Below are 23,558 nucleotides of genomic sequence, written 5' to 3' on the forward strand. Positions count from 1 at the left end.
CAGATGTGAAGACATACTGGGAAAGAAACCCTAAACATTTGCAGTCTTTGGCTCATTTCTGAAAGGCTGAGGCACACAGAGAGGGCATTCAAAAATCAGATATGCAAACATGAACACAGATCTGGCAACCAGGAAACAAAGAAGATACACAAACACATCCCTTTTTCCCCAAATGCAAACTGTGGGTTTGGAAAAAATTCACCACAGACTGTCCCTGGTAGCCTCTGCTTGTCCTGCAAAGACCGGGATAAGCAACTGTGTTTTTCTAACTGTGTTTTTGAAACATTCAATAGATAGACTGCTGCCAAACCTCATTTGGATTGAATACACATCCTGCCAGATCTGAAAGAAAATAAAATTTAAATGGAGTAATGCTGTATCCAAGTAAGAAATAGGAAATGTTGCTGAAGAAAATGCTCATAACTGCAGACAAGTCCTTTTGTCACCCAATTGTCATTATGTTCATTGTTAACTTACAGTCACACCTTAAATTATAAACAGCCAGTGCATCAATCAGAACAAGCAAAGAACAACAGATTTCCAGGAGGAAACAAACACACAACACACAGACAATTTCTGACTGTCCCATCCAGGAAGCACAGAAGGGAGTATGATGGGGTACATCTTCTGCAAAATATGAACTGCTTCTTTCCTCTCTGACATACTTCAATTTCTATCCGAAAATTACAATGCATTTTTTTCTTCTTATTATGAAATCTCAGATGGAAAAATAACTTCTTTGAAAGGTGCAGACATGTTTGTATGTCTTCTCCTTCAGGCAGAAAGGGGGTTAAGCACAAGTCAAGTCAACAGCCAGGACAGCAGCTGCCTTGCAGGGATGCCACACACTGGAAACTCAAGAAAACCTGGTCTCATACTCACACTCCTGCCTGGAAGAAGCCAAACCAAAAAAGCCAAAGCCCTAGATTTACCTTGGGAATCTTCCTTCTCCTCTTGCCATTCTGAGAGTCTCCCAAGGAGAAGAAGGTGTCATCTGGACTGCTGGGGGTTGAGGGAGGGCTGACCTTGGACGGTGAGCCAGTCCCATCCCGGCTCAGTTTCCGTATGTCCGGCAGTTTGAAACTCCGCCGCTCCGAGTTTTGCCGGAAAATCGTGGGCTTGGAAAGCAACTGGAAACAGAGGAGAAGGAATGAATGACCACAGAACCTTGTGGGTCTTTACTCCATTGCTTACACTTCATATCAGTAAATCCAGCCACAGCACTCAGTTGTCAAAACAGCCTGAGAGTGCCCATGGATTTGTGCACATGCAGGAAAGCCAGGCAGCTGCCAGGCTACATCTTGGCCAGCAATTTAACCAGTTCATTTTCATTCCAGAACAGCACACAGGCTCAGGGGTTGGCCAAGAAGCTCTTGCTCCAGTGTGGAAAAAAAATCTCCCAGGATTTGGGTAATCCAGAGGTTGGGATTGTAAACAGGACAAGACTAACCAACCAACCACAGGCATTTGGGATAAGGAGCAGCTAGCCAGGAGGGACAGAGAAGCAGTGAGAGCAGGCAGAAAGCACTGTCAGTATGGCTGCCTTTGACAGGAGCCAGAATCAGATAGTTCAAAGGGTACAAGAGATGCTGTTAGACAATTATGCTTTCCTCCTAAACTCATTAGCAAGTTTGGTGGGAGTACAACAGAAGATGTTTAAGAAGCAGAGTGAAGTTCCTAAAGTCTCTGACCAAAAATAGCATCAGAGAAGTAGAAAGCTAAGCTCCAGATAAAGAGGGGCAAACCACTTCTCACCAGAAAGATGCCCAATAAGAACACTTTTTATCTTCTCTTACAGAATTTCCCAGTAGTTCTGACAAGGTAAATTGCACCTTTTGTGGGAACAGAATCTGCACTGCCAGAGGATGTATCTGGCACTAAGAAGTGTGGGGGAGAGTTATCTAGCCTAGCTCTGAACAATTCACAGCAGCACTGGGCCTGTAGCTGAGGCAGCACCACCATCTGCCTCCACCAGCAGACACACTCAGCAGTTATGAGTCACACCAATTAATCCACTCAGGTTAGCTCAGGTGTCTCTGGATTTGGCAGAAAATCCAAAAAACGTTTGCCACCTACAGAGAAGTCCTGTAAAAATGAGGCTGTAGGGAGTCTTTGCATTGAAGAATCCCATTCTGCACCAGGGATGTGAGCTGTTACATCTATAGTAGTCCTGAAAGTCTGTCCAGACCCATTCCCCACCACTGCAGCCTGGCCAGGCTCTCCACAGGATGAATGCTGCAGCTGCAAACCCATCAGCTGCCAAGAGAGCTGCAGCATTCCTTTTCTGACTGATGCAGATCAGGGCTTTTAGACACCAAAGCACAGCAGAGTAACATAATGACTCCCGTTCAGCTCTCCTGCTGGGAACAGTATCTCTGGTGTAAGGCATTGCTGGGCAGCACTGCAGCCCCCTTTCCACAGCACATGTGGGAAATCTGGGTGCACAGGTGACTGCAAATCTCTGAGGGAGATCAGCCTCATCCCAACACACACATGGCCCCTTGCTGCTCTAGACCTGACTAGCAACAAGGAGAATGGATTGAGAATCACAGAACAGTTTTCACTGAATTATCCAAAGACACCTTAGTTGCTGATTAAGCTGGTTGGAAAAGAGCAGCATGTCAAGGAACACTGCACATAAAACTTCTGAATATGTTGGATAACAGCTCTAATAATAGTTGTTACTTGGACAGCATGATAAAACCTTAGATCCCTGCTATCCACTCTGGACCCATTTATTGCCAAGATGACTTTGACTGTCATGCTGTCCCTGCTGTCCTAGCTTGGACTATCTAAATAGGCAGCATGAATCAACCAAAGCAGCTTGGGAGGCTGAGGGAGCAGGGGTGCCCTTGGTAAACCCTGAGCTCTGAGCAGGAGATGCCAATCAAAGCTTTACCTCTTCTTTTGGTTCCATGGACAAGGAGGAAAAAGCCCCAAGCTGTGAGCTGGACTGTGCTGGGGACACTCTTCTAGCACTAGCTCTGCACGCAGGGGAGTGGCACTGCCTTACTTACCAGCAATTGTCTCATGGAGAGAGCAAAAAAGGCTCCTGGGGGGTGGGGGTGTGCTGCAGAGGCACCTGGGCACCAGCATGGGCAGACTGCACTGCCCAAGACACTGAGACAAGGCTACTGCAGGCCTTGATTGCCCAAATACTTCCATGCCCTCTTTGAGGGGAGGAAGGTCTTCCCACACCACCAGGGAAGGCAATCCTGAAGTGAAGAAAAAAGTGGAAGCAAACCACTTATGTAAGGGAATGCTGGTTTGTTTTTTACCTCACTGAAGGGGAGTAAATCCCCTCTTATCACACTGTACCCTGTGGCAAAAGACATAAAGGAAAAATCCCTAACATGATGAAGGTGTCCACTTTTTCCACACAGCACCTGGATTTCACCCAAAAACTCTCTGGAGCAGAAGAGGTGGCCACTTGAATCCAAATACCTTTGTGGGAGTCCCAGGGACAGACGAGGTGGGGGATGCTGGGAAGGTCAGGACACATTTCTTCCCCAAACAGCGGCTGTTGGTCTCGATGTCTTCATAAGGGTTTTCCTTTGAGGGTGGATCTGCAGCAAAAAGCCAAAAGCAAAAGATTCTAAGCGCAGAAAATCTCTGAGGTTTGCCATAAAAATCCGTTTTGGGACCCCCTGATCTTCTCCCACCTGCCACATCACACATAAAGGCCTGTTCTAAAGCATTCCTGCAGTTGCTTCATTCTCTCCATAGCCCTGGAAGTCCAGCTGCTTGCTGGGCAGTGTCCAAACCCTGACACAGACAAATGCAGCCATAGAAACATATCACAGATATTACAGATGGAAAAGACCCTGCAAACCCCTAAGTTCATTTTCCTGCACCCAGAGAACTGTGCTGTTCTCATGAACATTAGTTCATAACTACATTTCCTTCTTGCCAGTCGTCTGCTTGGAGTTCCTCAATGAAACTGTGAGCTGAAGCATGGTATGAAGGTCCTCTCTCTGTTTAAGTCCCACATTTAGGGGGATGAATCTGGTCACCCCTGACTTGGGGCTGAAGTGATGTCCTGCTCTTGGGCTGACTGCAGGAAGATTTAATCCACACTCTGAACATGGATATCTATCACACAATCCAGGACTTCAAACATGTCTACCAATCATGGAGACCTCAACCTCACATGCTGTACTTTAGAAAGAAGGAAGGATTAAGCCACTCAAAGTCAGGGTACTCCTCCCCTGCAGAAGGATGGCATGTGGCACACAGCCCACACCTCTGACATAGATGTAGATTCCTTTCTTCCCAGCAATTCTGGAGATGAGGCACACAACTAATTTGAGTTTTGAACACCCAAAATTGTATATATTGAACTTATTATATCCCACTCTTCAGCAGTACTAGGGAATGTAAACCTAAGTGGGTTCACAAAGAGCACAACTCTGACAAAGCAGGTTGTGACATCTCCACTCAAGCAGCTAAGAAACCACTGACAAAGGCTTAGCCCAAGCATCTGCACAGGCAAATGACATGCTATGAGCCTTGTCTCTTCGCTGCCCTCATTTCATGCCACATCCCAGTGGATAGCTGGGACCCAAAGCAACTGCCCTTCTCTTACTGTCACACAATGCTTGGCTGAGAGCAAAGACTGGAAGCCAGGGGTGCTGCACACCCCTGCAGCAGGACCAGAAATGGCTGTGGGATCTGTGTGACTGGTGCCTGCCCAGCTGGGGCAGGAGTGCAGCTGAACTCTGCAGACAAGGACAGAAAGCCAAATCTTCCCCAGCACTGTCCTCTCCAGTAGCTGGTGGCACCCAGTGCTCCAGCAGGGAACCCAAATTCACCATGGAGAAGGCAAGGGGGTGTGACACCAGCAAAGCAAGGCTGCACTTGGTCAGCAAACATTCTCCTGTCCCTGAAACTGGCTCCACTTTCTAATTTCAATCTTTCAGTATTGAAAATCTACTTCAGCTGTCATGCAACTGGGAAGATTGGAGAAAAAAAGAACAAGCTTGGATTCTGCTGCTTGTCCCATTCTCACACTGCTAAACAAGTCCAATTAGCTTCAGCCTAGAAGAAAGAAAATAATTTCCCTCTTTTTGTACAAATCAACCTTGTCATCCATCACTCAGCTTCCAACATTCCAGGTAAGCAATGGTGAACAGGGGAAAAGAGGGTGCATGAAGGAAATCTGTGTGACTTGCTGGGAACTGGAACCATTATTCCAGCAGCAGCTGAAGCCCCCCAAGTCACACATATGAGTGTGTGTATGTGTGTGCTTGCATGTCCTGATGGGCACATGTGATTGTCTGTGGGCAGCAGCACTGTCCTGTGGCTGAAGTCTTGATTCCCCTTCCACTGGTGAGGTTTTCACATGATGTTTTTCTTGTGGATTAAACTTGTCTGTGAACAACAAAACTGCAGCTTTTTCTTTTGAGTTATCCCCATCCACCCTTTTCCCAAGCTTCCATGGTAACACCACCAGGATTGCAGGAACCAATTAAAGATCACTGACTCCAGGCAGGGCCTTAACATGCAGCAAAAAAACAAAAAACAAACATGCTCTATTAGCTGACAATTACCTATTACTTTGTTTTCTTCTAATCTTTGCAAGTAAAAGCTGGAGGGGAGAAGAACTTCAGGCTGAGATTTAAGTTCCCTGCACACTTGGGACATGGGGGTGTGCTTGTGTTTGAATAGATGGATTTGCCTTCACAGCCACTCTGTAATGCTATCCATGTTATTCCAGCTGACAAGGTGACCCTTACTCAGTGGTTTCTGAGACCTCCCATCATGGCCCAACACAAAAACCCCACAGCAGCTGCTTAGACACTCCCTGTTCCTTTGGTCTCCCAAGAGAAGAGAAGAAAAAAGCAAACACAAGGCTCTTAGCTCCACAAATGAGGCCAAAAGCTTCAAAAATGTCAGAAAGGATGGATTAGAATTGCCTTGTCTGCCATTAGCCCCAAGGGAACACAATTCCTTTCAGAGTCTTTCTCATTAAGTATGATCAGGTTTTATTCATATCAAAATAATAATGCCTGGCCTGCTCCTGAGAAAGTGCAGCTCCTCCTATGCCCAACAACCACAGAGCACCTTTGTAGGATTACAGCAGCATGGAGCTGATGCAGCTATTCCCTTCCTAATCTGCTGACCTCTGCCAAGAGATTTACACAGCACCAGCCTATAGCTACTAAAACTCATTAAGGCTTTTTCAAGAGGGACATTTCTATGCTCCATCAAAGGCCACATAACACAATATTAAAAAACACTATACAAATGGAGAGGGTTACAGGAAATAGTGTTTAAAATGGCACTGATCTGACATCGCAGTTAGAGAACTAAATAAAACTCAATTTCAAAGAGCATGAGACCCAGTTTCTTAATTGCAATGGTACCTGAAGCCATACACAACCCTATTCCTGAGCTGTGGAACTGCTGACTTCAAGGCTGTTTTCAGACTGCTTGCATTATCTCAGCAGTGACAAAATCACCACAATGGACAGATCAGAGCTGTGAGAACTAATCCACAGGACAAAAGGAAGGCAGAGAAGATATGCCAGCAAAAACTAAAAGCTGCTTCCCATATGCCTCAGGTTTATCTTTGAAGCTGATGAGCTTTGAAGTACCCCGTCCATTTTTCTTATTACTTGCCAATAATATGCGCAAAACGTGTCCTGGTTTACATTTGGACAATAAACACACTTTATTCAGCACCTCTGCTGAATGCCTGTTGACCAGGAGTCCCTGCTGCTCAGGACGGGCAGGCAGCTCCCTCCCCTGTGCAGGGTTCCTACCCAGGATGTCTTCATAGACGTTCTCCTCAGATAAAGTGCGTGTGAGGGCCAGCTTGGTCTGCGCGTACCAATCCACCCGGCCGTGCTCGGACGAGGACTGCAGCAAGTCTTCAAACTCATAGGATTTCCTGCACCACAGAGGGGGGAGGAGGGGCAGAGAGGAGAGTGATGCAGTTAACCAGCATTTATAACCAAATTACAGCTAATTCACTTCTCCAAAGTGCGACACAGCTGGCAAAATAAATCGCTGAGAACGTTTGGCTGCGTCATCCCATATAAAGCATGAAAAAGCAATACTGAGATTGGCTGTTTTTATCAGGCATTTAGGGGTGCCACAGATAATCTGGGTTGTTATGGCAATAGCACACTGTGGAGATGCAAGTGTGAAATGGCACATCCTGTAGCACTGCACAGAACCTTAGGATGTGAGAGGTCCCATTTACTGCACAGATCCCACCCACAGAAAGTGTAAGAGGGCCCCAAAATCAGCTCTCTGAGCAGCAGAGACAAACAAAACTTGCTTGTGGAATGGTAGGAAGGGTAAAACTGTGCCCTCCGTGAGCAAACCTAGCAAGTTTTGATTCCCTTTCTGCAACGGAGCCAGGAACTTTTAAGTGACAATTTATCCAGAGGGCATTAGAAAAGCTGTGTATTTTATCTTCTCCACCCCAAAAATGTGTGACAATCATGTGGGAGGGGATAAAAGGCAAGCAAGCACTCCAGAAGAATATATACACATCAGATTCACTGAGGTTTACTATGGGCAGTGAAAATGCTGCACTAGAGACTACAGATTATCATTCCAAACACTGTTCCAGACCAGCTGTGGTCATTGTGTAATTAAGTAGAGTTTCTCCTAAGAAAACCAAAACAAAACCCCAAATCCCTCAATTTTAGGCTTGAAGGTTAAGCCATGTAATACAGTGACCTTAAATCTGCCATAACTTATCCTTCCACAGTTACCCTGTGGAGCAGTGATGGCCACTCATACATTCTCCGAGGGCTGATTATGCTGGAGATTCTGAGCAAAAAGGGAAGATTTGTCTCTCTCAGAGAAAGATGGGAAGGTGGCACTCCACCATGAACACCAACAGCTCCATGAAACACACCCCCAGTACCTGTGGTCAGCGTTGTTCTTGTGCTTCCCGCTCCAGAGCCTCCTGCTGACAGCTGATGGGGGAGGAGAGGAGGGCAGAGGAGGGGGAGGAATGGATGGCAGAGGGGGTAAGTTTCTTTTATTCCTAACTGCTGGCGCCCAGTCCTCTTCCCCCTCGTGTTTGAAAGTCCGCCGAGGCTTGGGCAGTGGGTTGATGAAGGGCTTCTTCTCTGGCACCCCTGGCTCTGTGTACACATTCTCCACTGTGCTGTGCTTGGATTTCACATGAGAAGTTCTGATCTCTTCTAGAGTCCCAAAAATCGGCTCACTGATGTCAGAGTCCACGCCAAGAAGCCTTTTGTTGAGCTCAGCCCCACACACACCCTCATGGCCCTCAGGAGCGGCGTGCCCTTGTGCTGCCTTCTCCTGCAAGCACTGTGGGGAATAGTAAGTACCAGGCAGCTGTGGCTGCAGCTCTGCTGAGCCATCTTTCAAAGCCTGCTCTAGCTTCTTGACCTGACTAAGCACTGAAAGATTCTCCTTCTGGACCTCCCACTTCCCACCTTTCACTTCCTTGCATTTTCCAGGGCTGAACTCCATTTCCTCATCCTTCTGCGCTTCCCCTTTTCGCTCTGCTGCTTGCCCTGTGCCTTTCTGAGCTCCTGCTTTCCGCTCATTCTCTTTGCCTGCCCCTTTACACTCCAGTTCCCAGCTCATAAGTCTCTTGGCCTCTGCTTTCCTTGTCACCAGTGCTTCCCCACTCATCTTCTCAGTTCCACAAGGCATCTTGTGCTCCTCTTTAACTCCTGCCTCATCCTCCCTGCGAGGAGCGGACTGCGTTTCCTTTTTCCCTTCCCATTCTGAAATTTTGTCCTTGATGCTGAAGGACTTATTCGTCAAGCCAATTTTTCCAGGTGACCGTGTATTCTGAGTGCCTCCTATCTGTCTCTTGATGATTTTATTGTTTTCTTTGACATTCAGATCCACAGATGGGTCACTGATGATCATTTTAGGACTAAGCATGTTCTGCTGAAAGCAGTCGAGCCTTGGATCCAGCATCAAGTTCTCCAAGGCTCCCAGTGGGTTCTTCACCACAGAAGAAACTGGTCCAGCTTCAGGTGTTGAACCCAGGGCAACAGAGGAACCTTCAGAACATTTCTCACTCAAAAATCCACACAGAGGTCTTCCTAATTCCTTCACAGCTGCTGTATTGTTTTTATCTGCAAGCTTGATCCTGCATATCAAAGGCAAAAAGGAAAGAAATATTCACTGCCATTGCTCATCCTTGGTTTACTTCATCAGCTCCTCAAGCTCTACTCATAAAGGTGATGGCAGAGGATGCTCAAACCAAGCACTTGACATGGGCCTAAAGGGGAGGATGCCCAGGGAAAGGTCCTTCTAGCCAAAACATACTGCCCTTCTCTCGTTAAAACCAATATGAGGTTGGAAACGGAGCCTTCCTCTGTGGAAGAAGTAAGCTGCAGGTTAGAGAGGGATTTTTTGTACATCAGACATGCTGATACCAATGAGAGCTTCACCTGTGTGTGTGTGTGTGTGTGTGTGTGTGTGTGTGTGTGTGCAGAAGTGCAGCAGAGCTTTGGACATAGCAGGCATTAAGCAAACAAATGCAAAATGGACCACCTGCAAACAACAGCAAAATTACTGCTGTTACACAGAGGAGAATGCATGTGGTACATCTGGCATTTCTGCAGTGCCTGCTCAGAGGATCTCTCTCAGTCCATCCTAATATTCCCCAAATGCATATTGATACCCAAAGACTGCACTTTTATTATTCCATTTGTATGGGCTCTACCATCCCAGTCCACATGTGCACTCAGTCCCCACATGCATTCAGGCACACTCCCCCAGCACCCAGAAACCAGATTCAACATTCTCACATTAAACATCTTCACTGTTTAGGTCCAAAGTGCAACAAAAATTCCAAACATATTTAATCTAGAGATTTTCAAGTGTGTGATACCACAGTATCAATGCTGTGATATTTTGTCAATATCCTGCTGAACAGGCAGTTATTCCAACACAAAATGTTTCTGAACTGAAGCACTTGGCTACATCTTTGAGGTTTGCCTGGGCTTGGGAAAGAGCACCAAGACAACAAAAGATAATTACTGGGATGCAAACCCATATAATTAGTCCCATTTAATCACAATTCCAACATTAAGATTCAGCTTGGGAAATTGTCCTATTAACTTAAACATGTCAATTGTGACTCCTGCAGAACTGAGCAGCCGTGTAGGAGCATCCCTGGGGATACCCTGGGTGCTGTCAGGCCTGGAGCTTTGTCCTGCAGCTAAGCAGTGCTGGCAGCCATGGCAGACTCGGTTGTGGTGCAAACTGAGTCTGGGACAGGTTTTGGAGAGGAAACAGGACCTGAGCCACACCTGCTCTTCCTCAGCCTCACAGATACTTCACTCCTGGCTGGGCAGTGACACTGTGCTTTGGTTAAGAGCTGGTGCTGTGAGCACCACCAGCTTTCCCAAGTCAGGCATCACAGTGCCATGGTGGCTGGACCTCAGAGCAGAAGGGACCCTGCAAAGGGTGGGGGACAGTGGGGCTCCTCTGAGGAGTCTCCAGGCTTAAAAACCTCCAGTGCAGGCAGGACAAACATTGGCAGAGATATCATCAGCACAAGTGCTCTTGCCTTGGGGCAGACCTTTTCCAGCACTGTGAGTCTGGAACATTAGAAGTCTGACTGGATGATTTAACATGCAGAATCACAAGATGGAACCTATGGGGTGTGTTTTAATGTGGGAGCAGAGAGGGACAGAAGGTTTCCTTCCCTTAGTTTCCTTTGTGTTGGAGACAATAAAGACAAGCAAAGCACAGTGGAACATGGCAAGCTCTCACCTCTCACCAGACCGGCAGAGAGCACCCCCAGACGTGCTGCTGACATCGGCCACCTTGCTTGCTGTCATCATGTCAGCACACAGCAGGGCAGCAGGTCACCTGCAGACAGACACAAGGAAGAAGCATTGCTCTCTGCTCAGCATCCTTCTCTTTTCCTTCTACACACACATACATTTCTCCTTGAAATCCAGGAGAGGACCTGCAGCAAGACATGACAGCTGTCTAAAGACAGCCCAGGCTTCCTCCCCTGCTAAATGGGAAGAGGGGTGACAGCAACACCCCTCAGAAGCCCAGTGAGGAGCTGAGAGTTTTTGAGGGTAAAAATTGTCTTTGACTCAGCATCACTTGCTGCACCTTGAATTAAATATGGAGAACATTTCAAAAAGGCTTTTATTGCTGTCAAAATCTCCTCAGATTTAGATTTTTTTTCCCCTTGCAGAAGACTAAGCCAAAACCAATTTTATAACAACCTGTGCTAAGGCCACAAGTCTGAAGTGGCTGCTGAACATACAAGCCTGTCACAACATTTGAAGCTTGGGATAAACAATTTAGCCTGAAGAAAAACTTGGGAAAAAATTTTAGCCTGAAGAGACACTGCACTGCAGCCACTGGTCTTCTCTCTGGTGGGCCATGTTAGCCTGCTACTGATCTCATTTCAGAGGACAACTCCTTGTGGGGATAAGATAAATCATTCACAAAAACGAGTCACTCTCTTTGCCTCATGATTTCTAGCACTCTTGGAATGACTGTCTCTCTCTTTGAGTGCCACTGCTACCCAGTCAATGCAACAGACTCCATCTCCATTTTATTGTGCTGCAATGCTCTTTTTGATAAATAGAAAATGGAAGAATTACTCAGTTACTCTGCAGCACCATCTCTGCTCACTTATCAGGGTGGTCAGCCTGCTCTAAAGCACTGCAATGACAACAGGCTCACCACCTTGTAGGCAATACTTGGAAAAGTCTCTCAGGTTTCTTCACTGGCTGCTCTGCCAGAGGCTGCCCTGCCATACCTGGCATTTGACAAGACCAAATGCCTCTTGTCATTAAAAAAACATACAGCCCACCACACCAGAAACAGGAAAGAACAAAAGGATCTCTCGTTTCCACTGTTCAAGTTTTTGGGCAGAGAAAGGAAAAAGGGGGGCAGGGAGAATCAGTTTTGTTTGTTCACAGTTTTCTCTCCCTCCTTTTATTCCATACTGGCAATGTTCCTGAGGCGAGGAGTGAACTCTGGGTCAACTCAATGTGTACACACTCGGGGCAGCTCATTGCTAACCATTTAGCAGACTCTCTTTTCCCAGACAATAAACTCCCTTGGCTTCTCTCCCTCATTAGTAACTGGAACAAGCACCCACTTCACTTCACAGAGCAGCTTTGCAACACTGTCAAGAAAATTTACCAGCCCAAGGACCAAAATCTATTCATCCATCCATTAACTGTTATGGATTGAAAATAATGAAAAACTAACCATACTCGTGGCCTTGGCCAAAGAGTGACTCACCAGCCAGCCAAAGCAGATTCCTACAAAGCTGCAACACAGTCTGCTCTGCACTTGGTTTACAACATCCCTAGAGCAGGGACAGTGTCTTCACTCAGCACTCACTTGGTGCCTTGCAGCTCGTCGTCACTGCCTTTAGCGGTGAGAAATACATTTCTTGTGTCCTCACACACAATCCCTGTGGCTCTGCTGAAACATCAAATGTTCACTGGGGATGCACTCCTCTGTCTTCATGAGATCACCCAGTTTCCCCATCAGGAAACTCCATCTCTCAGCCTTTTCCAAGAGCCCATGAACAAGCCCTGTTTGAAAAGGAACATCTGGGTACCAGCAGATGTGTGCTGATGCTTGGCACAGTCAGCTCCCTGGCAGGCCTCCTGTGGGACAGGCCAAAAGCAGATCATACAGACTAAGAGGTGCACTTGTTTCTTCCTCTGTGGTGGATGGGACAGACTCCATCAGCCCTGGTTTGCAGAAGTGAGCCACAAAGCAGCAGCTGAGTGCTGCAAGAGTCTCACGGGAAAGGAGCACCACTGCCAGGAGCAGATGAGCGTGACTTGGAACCAAGGGCAGAGGGATGTCTGTCCCCTGCAGGCACAAGTGTGGCTGGACTAACCAAAGCAACACACCCATACCAGGCAGATTAAAGGGTGCTCCAGGAGCTTCCAAAGCACCAAAGCAATGTGACCAGGGCCCTACAAACTGCCTAAAAAAAAAACAAGCAGGGCTGAGTTTCATCAGCAGAAGCCCCAAGAAGGACAAGCACACACTCATCAAGCTGGTACTTCTTGGCAGGTCGCTGCCTTTCTCTAAAAACCACACAAGAATTTTCTACCAGCAATGGGAGGCACAGCCCTGCAGAACCAGAGCCTGAGGCCACTGCACCTGGCACTACACCCTGGAGCAGGACATCAAGGCCATGAAAGGGGAGAGAAGATACTGAGCACCATTTGGAGAACCTTGCCACTGCAATTTATTCCCTGTCATTGTTTGGGGGAACAAAGCAGTCGTCTGATAGTGTTTCAAAATTAAACTGGGAAAGGAAGGACAGGGGAGGAGGTGGGAGGAAAGAGGGAGGGAGCCCTCAAACCTGTTGGCTGGGCCCTGGGAAGGATGTGAAGTCTCCCAGCAGAAGCCTCTCGGCCTATCTCCCACATGCACCCGGCCTCACAATTCCCAGGGCCATGTGATAGGGGCTTCCTGCTACCAAGTGAAGGGAGACCTACCCCGACCTCTCTCTTCCAAACAGAGTTCCTGCCTGCTTTGTGTTCGCAGAGAGGCGTTTGTTTACTGATCTATCATTGGCATGCAGGAAGCAGCCTTGACATGAGCTGTAATCATCTGTCTCCAGCAATGGCTGTTTGGCTTTCTTCTAATTTAAGTTTTCCTCCCGCCCCCCTTCCCCAGTGCCCTCTTCCCCACTTCTGATCCAAACGCTCTTGGAGCGTGCACATCTGGTTCAGGGCACGGGATACTATGTGATGTTTCCAGAGCAACCAGTGAATAAAAGAGAGGCACACTCCCACCCTCAGAGGGCAGAGAAGGCTTCCAGAGGAACACCTCCAGGGAGAGGAAGACACCAGCTTTGCCCACTGCACTTGGTGCAGCCACCAGATGATGACAAAAGCCAGGGGAGCGCAAAGGCCCTGCAGTCCATGTCACTGGAAATGCACACAGCCAGCACACAGGTCACATAGAGGGAGCCTGAGGTCTTGTCTCTGAGGTCAGCAAACCTCCCAGGCCTCCTTTCTTTGCAGTTTTGTTTATGGGGAATAAACCAAGCACTCCTCAAAGGTGGTTTTGGGTATTACCCTTGCTGCCTGCTGGAGGCCGTATCTCGCGGTTTCCTCTGCTCTGTTTACTCTGCACCTCCCAAAAACTTCATCCATGTCCACATGTGCTGCTGGTGCATATGAACAGCAAGGCTTCACAGCAACAGGAACAACCTGCAGCTGGTCCAACTCTCCTCCATGAAGAAAAACAGGCATGTTTTTCTTTTACCAAAATCTGGGTAACTCTGAGCAGCCAAAGCCTACAAGTCACATCTCCCTGCTCTGGTGCTTTAGACAACAAAGGGTGCAGCATAGAAACAGCAACAATATATAACATACATACACATATAAAGAACAGGAAGGATGCCAAGAAGACAAAACACTAACAGGAAAAACATGAGTAAGGGGAAACCAACAGTTAAAGCCTTCAAGTCTCCCTCCCCCAGCCCCTGCTCTGTTTGGAGCCTGTTTTCCTTTGGGGGAAGCAGCAGGCATGAGGATGCGTGCCTGTGCTCACACACACACAGCCCCAGCACCAGCAGTGTCCACGTCCCCAGCAGGAGCACACCGCCTTCCTGAGGCCACTGGCAGAGTGTGACCTCAGTGAGGGAGTCCCTGCCCAGCAGGGAGGACACAGCCAAGCAGGGATGCAGCCAGAGCTGACATGGGCACCAGGAGAGGCTCCCTTGGTGAAACAAGATGCTTACAGTAGAGGAGTCCCTGACTGGAGGTGCCCAACACCAGCCAGCAGCAAGGCACAGGTTTTCTCAAACTTGAGCTCCACAGCATGTGCCATGAGCCCTCCCTAGCTGACAGCCCAACAGCTTCTCCTCAGACAACTTACACAAAGTCCTCTTCTTTCCTCTCCTGGTCAGTCCTGCAGGTGGGCCGCCTCCACAGCAGCAGGGCTTCTCAGAAAGGATCAATCAGCTTAGTCATGGAGAAAAACCTCTTTACCAAGAGGGTGACCAAGACCAGAGAGATGGTGGGGGCTCTGCCCTTGGAGATACCCAGTACCCAACTGGACAATGTCCCAAACAAGCTGCTCTACATGACCACACTCGTAGCATGGGGCTGTACTTGCCACTTCCAGAGGTGCCTTCCCACCTCAGCTACTCTGCCATCCTGTGCTGGGCACAGTCAGCTTAGGGTAATGTGACCTCTTTGCAGACACTGATTGTCCTGGTCAGTGAATCTCGTGAAGACTGAGGACACCAACAGCAGGATTGCTCAGTTCATCACACTCGTAATGGGATCCTAATTGTAGATAATTCTAGATAATCAGGGCCAAGACACTTGTTAAAGAGAAAAAAGCAGGATAAACTTATGCAAAACATATTGATAAAGGACCAAGGACTGGGAAGTGACATGCTCCTACAGTATCTTTTAGAGCCAGATTCCACATAGCCTTCTATTCCCCTCACCCCACTCTGTCCTAACTTTTCCCTTTGATCTATCACGTCTTACACCACAGGGCTTACAAGGGGGTCAGGAGAATCCCATGTGTCAAAACAAACTGTATTTTCAAAAACCCCCAGTGAAATGGAGGTACCACAACCTCTGCCTTTGTGCAACACCCCACGTCAGGGGAACAAGGCTGCAGTGCCAGGAATGCAGGAACTGGCTGTGTCCAGCAAAGCTGGGCTGGGTGCTAGGATGTCTTTAATTTTATGATATAATTTAGTCTACTGACCTTCTCCCTCTCTGAGCACACAGAACAAACTCTGCTGCTTACATGTCTTTAACTTGACTGAAAGATTACCATGGTTCATGGCCTGCCCTGCTCCTCCCTTGGCTGCCAGCAAGGTGGCCCAGTCTCTGTCCTTGGTAAAAGGACAGATCTCATCTGATGGCTGCCATTGACCCAACTTTTTCCCTCCCTTCTTGCTTTTGCTTTGCATCAGCTCCCATGCTTGTAAAGCCTTTTCAAGCTAGCATGGGCTCACAAGATGCCTGGCTCAGCTCCCTAAACCAGCAAGGAAATAAAAGGGGGCGGAATGCACAAAGTTTTCTGCTCAGATAGCAACATCATTCACCTGTCTGGGAAAACCTAATGAGCACTGAAACACATGGAAGGAATCACAGAATTATTTGGGCTGGAAGGAGCCTTGAAAATCATTGAATTCCAATCCCCCTTGCCAGGGCTGGCAACAAGACTCTGCTTGTAAAGAAGTTAACCCTCAGCAATGAGAAGAGGGAGCCAGCAGGACCTGCTGTGGGCAGTATCAGGGGGTTACCCCAGGTCTCAACTTCACCCTGAGACTATCCTCATTCTGTAGAAAAGCAGATGGATCCTTGAGAAACAACTCTCACCTCTTGTCCATTACTTCCCTCCACCAACCATTTGCTGAAAGCTGTAGGTCAAGCTCCACAGGGATATCACCAGCATCACCTGCCTGACACCAGGAGCTGGAAGGACAGCATATATGGTAACAAGGTAGCTCTAAAAATCTCTGCTGACCATGTGCCAGCTGAAACTTTCTTCCCACAGAGCCCTGGAAAAGTTAGGGTAGAGATGACTCAGGAATGGGAAAGGACAAATTCCTGATCCAAACTGCACTTCTGTTTCAAACTAGAAGATAAGTTTTCACAAAAGAAAACCTGATTTTCTTTTCAAACACAGGGGAAGCAGCAACAATTTTCTCCCCAGGCTCCACACTAAAACAGCTGAACCATTTTGGCTGAAGGCTTTCTAAAGTGATTCAGCCAGAGGCAATGCTCAGCATGGAAAAGTGCAGACTGAAACAAAAATAAAATCTTGACGTGAAGACAGTAATCAAAAACAGGGTTCACAATATGAATTGTCTTCTGTTAAAGGTGGGGCTCATTGCACCCACTATTATTAAGCTTGTTCCACATTTCCCATTGTTTTATTTTCTCTTTGTTCCTCCCTCTAAACACATAACAGACAGAAAAAAACCAACTGAAAGGGTATTGAACATTTCTTCAGTTTCCTTCAGGCAGACACACCCTCAGCTGAAAAACACAGCATTTTCAGGGTTAGTGGTGGGATGTTTCATGACCTTGTCAAAAAACTCAGAAACTCTCTAACTCACTGCCCCCAGTCACAGATTTAGTCCTGCATGCATAGAAGGTAAATACTGCTTTTCTTCCTGGCAAGGATGGTTTGTATGACTGCTTAGAGACATGATGAGTCTTAACTCCTCCAGGTAGGTTAACAAATAGTAAGAAAAAATTCACATGGGAAGGAAGAGAATGATTCAGTATTTTCCATTCTGGCTGCTAAAATGATTGCAATGCTTAATGGAATTATGTGTTTCAGGCTATGCTTTCTACAAGAAAGTAATGAAAAAAAGATTGAAAAAAAAACTTGTAATTCCAGATGAGGAAACCAAGACCCTGGGAAGTGAGGGCAGGAGTAGAGGACACCCCTTCTGGGAGAGTTTCTGACATAACTACATCATCTCCCTGTGTTTAAGGTCTTGTGTGAACGTTTGTGCGTACACAGGGGGGTTGCTCATCCCCTTTGAAGGGGTGATAATATTTGCTTTTGCTTTGCAGCCTAATAAATGAAAATCCAGTAACTTGAAGTCAAGGCTGAAGAAGACACTGGTGGTGTGCCCTAGCCTGCAGATTACATCAGTGGAGATGGTGATCAATACCTGGTTTGTTTGGCTTTGAAAATACCCACAGAGAAGATGACTGTGGTCAATACAGAATAAAACAAAAGAAATATGGACCAGATTCACACAAGCACACATCTGCCAGCAGAATCATCTATCAGCCACACAGGCAGACAGGATTCCACCAGATGCAGTGGAACTGGAACAAAGTCAAAGAGAAATTGGCAAATACTCATTTCTACCAGTGCAGGTGCATGATGTAGGTGCTTTTCCCTCCTTTGATTGGTGTGCTGTGTTACAAACAGACCAGTCCTACTACACCAGTAAATAAAAGAATTGGAAAGAATTCAGGGTTATTATGCTTATAAGAAACCCGAACATTTGACAGCATAGGAAACAACCTGTCACTAAAAAATAGTGTTCAGCTCATGAACCACACTGGAACTAATTTTTGAAGTGGTGAGATAATCTCTGCTATTCTAACATAAATGGGACCCAAAGAGGTCCGTTTGAGGAGCAACTCTGCAAAGAGTTTCCTGGCAGGAAGACAAATTGTCTCACATTCAGAAAGGAAATGAGAGCATTAAAAAGAAGAACCTCAACTTCTTCCAAAATAAGTTATCATCAGGGAGACAAATGGAGACTCAGCAAATCTCTCCTTTGGTGGCCTTCACCCTGCAGGATGCTGACTCGTCCCTCCTGAGGTGGATTTAGCACACAGCTTCCTGAAGTGTCCATCACAACAACCTTGGGGCACCATCTGCATGCTCCATGAGACCTTCCTGTACCCACCCCAAGTCCATGACCTCCCACTTCAGTCTGTCCCTATCGAGCACCACCTTGTGAGCTCAAGCAAAGGGTCACCCACAGATTGCTTTTGGGTTCAGCAGAACCTGCTTCCCTCTGTCTCCTCCAAGCTCCTCTTTGCTCCTACTCTCACTCTCCCTCGTATCTTGGCCACCACAAATGCAGAACCTGTTTATGGCGGCCTTTATTCTGTATGGAAACCTTCCAACCTCGGCACAGCACATCATCCCCTCACCCAGCCTTCCTGAGCAGACAGCAGGGCCAGGCAGCACGGGAGCTGCCCGAGATTTGGCCAGCACGAGGAGGAAGCTCACCCAGCTCCAAGGAGGAATAAACCTCTGCAAAGAGAGCTTGCATTTATTTATTTTTCCAGAAGGAAAGCTGCTCTCGGTGGGTGTGTGCGTGCGTGTGTTTGTGTCGGGACAATGGGAAAAAGACAGTGGAGTGGAGCTGCCAGGAAACAGTCGGCCATCTGCCCGTGCAGAGCAGTTTTTCCTTTCCTTTTGCATGGAGAGGAATGGAGCTGAGAGCTGGGAGGAAACCTGAGCAACTTTGCTTTGCCAGGGAGAGGAAGCGTGGGGGAGGGAGCCGGCCCGATCCCTGTGGTTAAGCGGTCACTGCACTCAGGGCCAATAAAAGCGGGGAAAAAAGCCCTACCAAAACCCCAAATCCTAGGGAAAAATTGCTTTCCTCCTCCACCCTTCCACATGTGGTTTGATACCTCCTCCCTGGCAGGGTGATCCCGGGCATAAGAGGGGTTTGGAGGGAGATGGAAAGCAGCACAAGGGTTCCTAGCTCGTGCACCCGGACAGGACAGTGACACAGAGAGAAAATCAACCCACGTTACCGTGCTGCTTGTCTGCCCACACCCTCTCCATAACCAGGAATTTGGCAGCCTGAGCACAAAACAACATGAGGAACAACCCTTGGCTCTTCCAAGGCTCCCCAGCCCCAGCAGAAGCCCAGCAAAGGGCAGAGCATGAGGAGGAGTGTGCTGCAGGTAACCATCCATAATCATCCCTACATTCTGCCCCAGGGGCTCCACTACAGCTTCTGATCATAAAACTTTGTAAGAGAGAGGCAGGACAATCTGATCTCCTGCTACTGTCAGGCAAAAAAGCTGGAAAAATATCATGATGGCTTGGTGGCACATTCTTCTGCCACTTTTTGTGGTAGAAAAGCCCCAGGGAAAGAAAGAAATAAAATAGAGAAGGGTAACATTTTCAAAAGTGACTACACGACTTTGAAGTTTAAGACCCATTTTCACAACCGAGGATCAGATTTTTTTTTAAACAAACATTCCTACTAGACTTGCACTTACACTTGCAATTCCATCTCCTTATTTTAACTCCCAAATAAGTCCCAGCTTTGACTGAATTAGCTCCACATTGTATTCATGTGGATCTTAGGGACATGGTGTGGTGGCCGACTTGGCTGCTTTAGGTTAATGGTTGGACTCCATGATCTTGGAATCTCTGCCAATCCAAATGACTCTGTGACTGTAGAAGCAGCTAACATTTTAAAAGAATTGTAAGCACACATTCCTCTTTTCCTGACTGCAATAGGAGACAGGTCTAGGTATGGCTGGGGAAATCAAGAGCACATTTCTCTGCACCTTCGTGCACCTACGCAAACTCTGCTTCTCACCACGTGCCAGATCCAGCTCCACAGAGCTGGCAGAGCTTGCTAATGTGGGAGATGTCTCAGATAACAGATCACAGCCCTGAAAAGGGAACTTCCAGAAGAAATAATTACTCTACATGTGTCTAAAGAGCTTCTTCACACCTGGCAGCTTGGAGAACAGACTGACACAGTGATGCTGTAAACCTAAGCATGTCCAGGTCAGATCTGAACTGACACCTGTGTGCCCCGTCCCTTTCAGAGGTGTGACACAGGTTTCCACGTTCTGTTGTGACTTTTTAATCTTTTTTTTCTCACAAAAACAAAACCATTGGTGTAGCACAGTGTGTGACCTGAAGCAAATTCCTTAGCTGTTTTTCTCGACAAGATGAGAGGGAACACAGAGATTTGATATAAGGAAAATTATTTTTTTTACTATGGGGATAAAAGAGCTCTTTTCACCATGAGGAAAACAGCTCTAGAGTAGCCCTGCTGTCTCCATTACTGGAGGTTTTCAAGACCCAACCAAAGCCCTGAGCAATCTGAGCTCAGACCTGAACCTATTTGAGAAGGAGGCTGGAGTATAGGCTTCCTGTAATCCCTCCAAATCTGGATTATCCTATGATAACAGATCATTAATTACTGTAACAGTGAGTAATCACTCTCATTTTCTCTGTGGAAAATAACAACAAAAAGTACCTTTCAAAACATTATTACTAGATTTTTCCTCCCCAAGTGATACTTTTTTGCCTTCCTCCAACTGATCAGCAAGGAAGCAGTAAAAAACAGCTGCCAAAACAAGGTATATAATTATGCTATCCCCAACACATTTCTACTGTCTTTTGTCCCTTGTCATTCTGCAGTGCCTAACAAACTTCAACAGCTCCATGGAAGCCATGAATCCACCAATAATGCTGCCTTGGCAAATACTGATGAGTGCTGTAAATTTTCACTATTAGAAAAAGAAAAATATTTTCTTCCCAAGTTCATTCCACTTTCAGAGATCAGGGTACAATTTTTTGAAAAGCTTAAAGTTACTTAACTATTAATTATAATAGTTATTTAATAGTTATTTAAGTATTTAATTATTAACTAAATCAAACACTAACCAACCAACTACTAAAGAAAAGTAAGAAATACTGAAAGCATATATTTGGGAGATTTGTTTTCTTCCTTTGCTGAAATGTTACTTTGGGCTTCTTGCAGCAGAAATCCTGGAAACTGGAGAGTTATCAAACAAGCACATATTGTTCACTACTCTCTTCCAAGGGATGTGCAAAAGCCAATACACACATAAAGGACTTTCATTTCCATTGTTTACTTTCTTTCACATACATCTCACTGCTGGGTAATGGAGCAAAAGCAGAGCACTCGTGTACAATTGTCTCCATCAGCCCTTATCTCACAACTGAAGCAGAGCTATTTGTACATAAGCTTCCAAGCCAGAGGATGTGCATCCAAGTTTTGTATTCCAGGGTAATCACTAGGGCTTACTCCACCCAAGATGTTTGGATGTTGTGCTGGACTGGGCCCTGATACTGTTTATTGTGCACAGGAAAAACTCATTACTACAAAGCACTGACAGTGTTTCACAGGGGAACGTTTTACAGGACCCAGAACAAAATATCAAAGTAGGAATCTTTTGGAATTAAACTCTTTGCAGAAGCATTGTCCCCAAAACTATTCAATAAACATCATCCCCTTTCATCTTAAATGCTCATAAAGATGCCATTTCCAGTCCAATGCAGGGGAAATCCCAGCTGCACTGAAGGTGACCGCAGTGATTGTGGGGTGGCTTCCATTTCACCCTCCACATTCACCTCATTTCTGCTCAGCCCCAACACAGGGGTACCTACAGGCACACAAGCACAGCCCCCCTCAGCTCAAATCCATAAAACCTCTTTGGATGGGATGGGGCAACTCTTACAGGTTCTCATTTGATGTTTAAAGAATAGAAAGGTTTCCTGCAGGGGAAGAGATGAGGTCTCCAACAGTAAAGGGCCAGCACTAGAGTGACCCATCTGGTCTAACACCCCGATGATCTGCAAGTTCTTCTGTGAAATTCCCATCCCCACTGTCCCAAAAGCATCAGTCTACACACTCAGCTTTGAAAATCTGGCTCAGGAAGGAGGTCTGTCTGTAAATGGGTTTTTTCCCTCCGTAGAAGATGGCCATTGCAGCAAATGCACATTTTCCATAGGTTAAATACTCTATAGAAGGCTTTGGGTTGGAAGGAACCTTAAGGATCATCTGGTTCCAATCCCAGCCATGGACAGGGACAACTTCCACCAGATCAGGCTGCTTACAGCCCCATCCAGCCTGGCCTTGAACATTTCCAGGGATGGGGCATCCCCAACATCCAGGGGCAGGGCATCCTCTTGCAGAGCCTCACCAGCCTCACATGTTAGGAGGAATTTCCTCCTAACATATAATCTAAATCTCCTCTCTCCTGGATTATATTTTTTAAGATATTCCTCACCGGAACCATGTTCTTTATACAAAGGTAGAAGCTGCCCAATGCTGCCTCACTTATCTGCAGTTGAATACAATGGATATTTGATAACAACTGTATTTTCTTTACTGAAAAGAGAATGCCTACAGACATAACTGGAAAACTAAATCTAAACTTGATATTTTAGGGAGAAATTCCCCAAACATTTTATTCTATTAGAAGAGGAACAAGAAGAGCTTAAGTAATGCTATACTTGATTTACTTCTTGGTTGGTAAGAAAAATGTTTGGCATTCAGGTAGGCATTCTTCTGCCCATCTCTTCAGCATGTAATAACTCAAATGTTCAGACTGCATAGCATCTACTTAATAAAAATCTCCTAAGTGGGTTCACTGCATTGATGTTAAAATGATAAGTAAGACACAGGAGAAATTTCAGCCCTGAAAATAGCTTAGCAAGAAGTTATCTTTGCTTAAATGCCTTCCCAAGCAAAAAGAATATTAGAGATGCACAGTGTTTGCAAATATAATTCTCATATAGAACTAAGAATAGTCCTAAGAGGCGATTTGTGCTCTAAAAGTACTCTCTCCTCCTGAAATAGCATCTCACAAACTCTGAACCACAGGGTAAAAGTGCCTGTTTCTCTTACCTGACCAGAAACGCTCCAGAAAATAACTTATCTGGTCAAGATGCACTCACATACTTGAAATGCAGCTGCATGGTCTCAGCAATTCAATTTGCATGAATCACAAACAGATTTAAGTGCTGCTGGATGAGTAAATTACTTATGGTTTTTGAGTAACTTAAATAATTTTTGCCAAGTTTAATCTAAATTCAGTATGTCCCCAAAAAACCCCAAACTCATCAGAGACAAACTTTCAAGAAAACATCTGAGGTAATCTGAAGGAAGCTTACAAGAGTCAGGTTCTTTACTGTGAAATGACATTGCTTACCAAAATTTAGCTAAATTGAGGGGGTGTGTGTTAAACCCTCCCTTTACAAGGAGCAGAAATACTATTTAGGCTTTCTCTCCTTCCTATTTATTTTACTGGAGGGAAAAAAGGAGAGAAGAAAATAGATGGGGCTACCCTGCCACC

At 46.3% G+C, this 23,558-nt stretch overlaps 1 protein-coding gene across 3 annotated transcripts in view; it reads right to left on the minus strand.

Annotated features, from left to right (window-relative positions):
* Positions 1-23,558, minus strand: part of DENND2A (DENN domain containing 2A) — a 56,890-nt gene that overhangs the window by 24,294 nt on the left and 9,038 nt on the right. For all 3 annotated transcript variants that reach the window (XM_059472139.1, XM_059472138.1, XM_059472140.1), the window contains exons 2-6: positions 10,729-10,827; positions 7,883-9,094; positions 6,765-6,892; positions 3,445-3,566; positions 933-1,130 (exon numbers count right to left, since the gene is read on the minus strand). In XM_059472139.1, the coding sequence (XP_059328122.1) occupies positions 933-1,130; positions 3,445-3,566; positions 6,765-6,892; positions 7,883-9,094; positions 10,729-10,799 (1,731 nt within the window). In that variant the 5' untranslated portion in view covers positions 10,800-10,827. The remainder of the gene's footprint in view (positions 1-932; positions 1,131-3,444; positions 3,567-6,764; positions 6,893-7,882; positions 9,095-10,728; positions 10,828-23,558) is intronic.

This window comes from Ammospiza nelsoni, chromosome 5 (assembly GCF_027579445.1).
Source record: "Ammospiza nelsoni isolate bAmmNel1 chromosome 5, bAmmNel1.pri, whole genome shotgun sequence".
Taxonomy (NCBI): Eukaryota; Metazoa; Chordata; class Aves; order Passeriformes; family Passerellidae; genus Ammospiza; species Ammospiza nelsoni.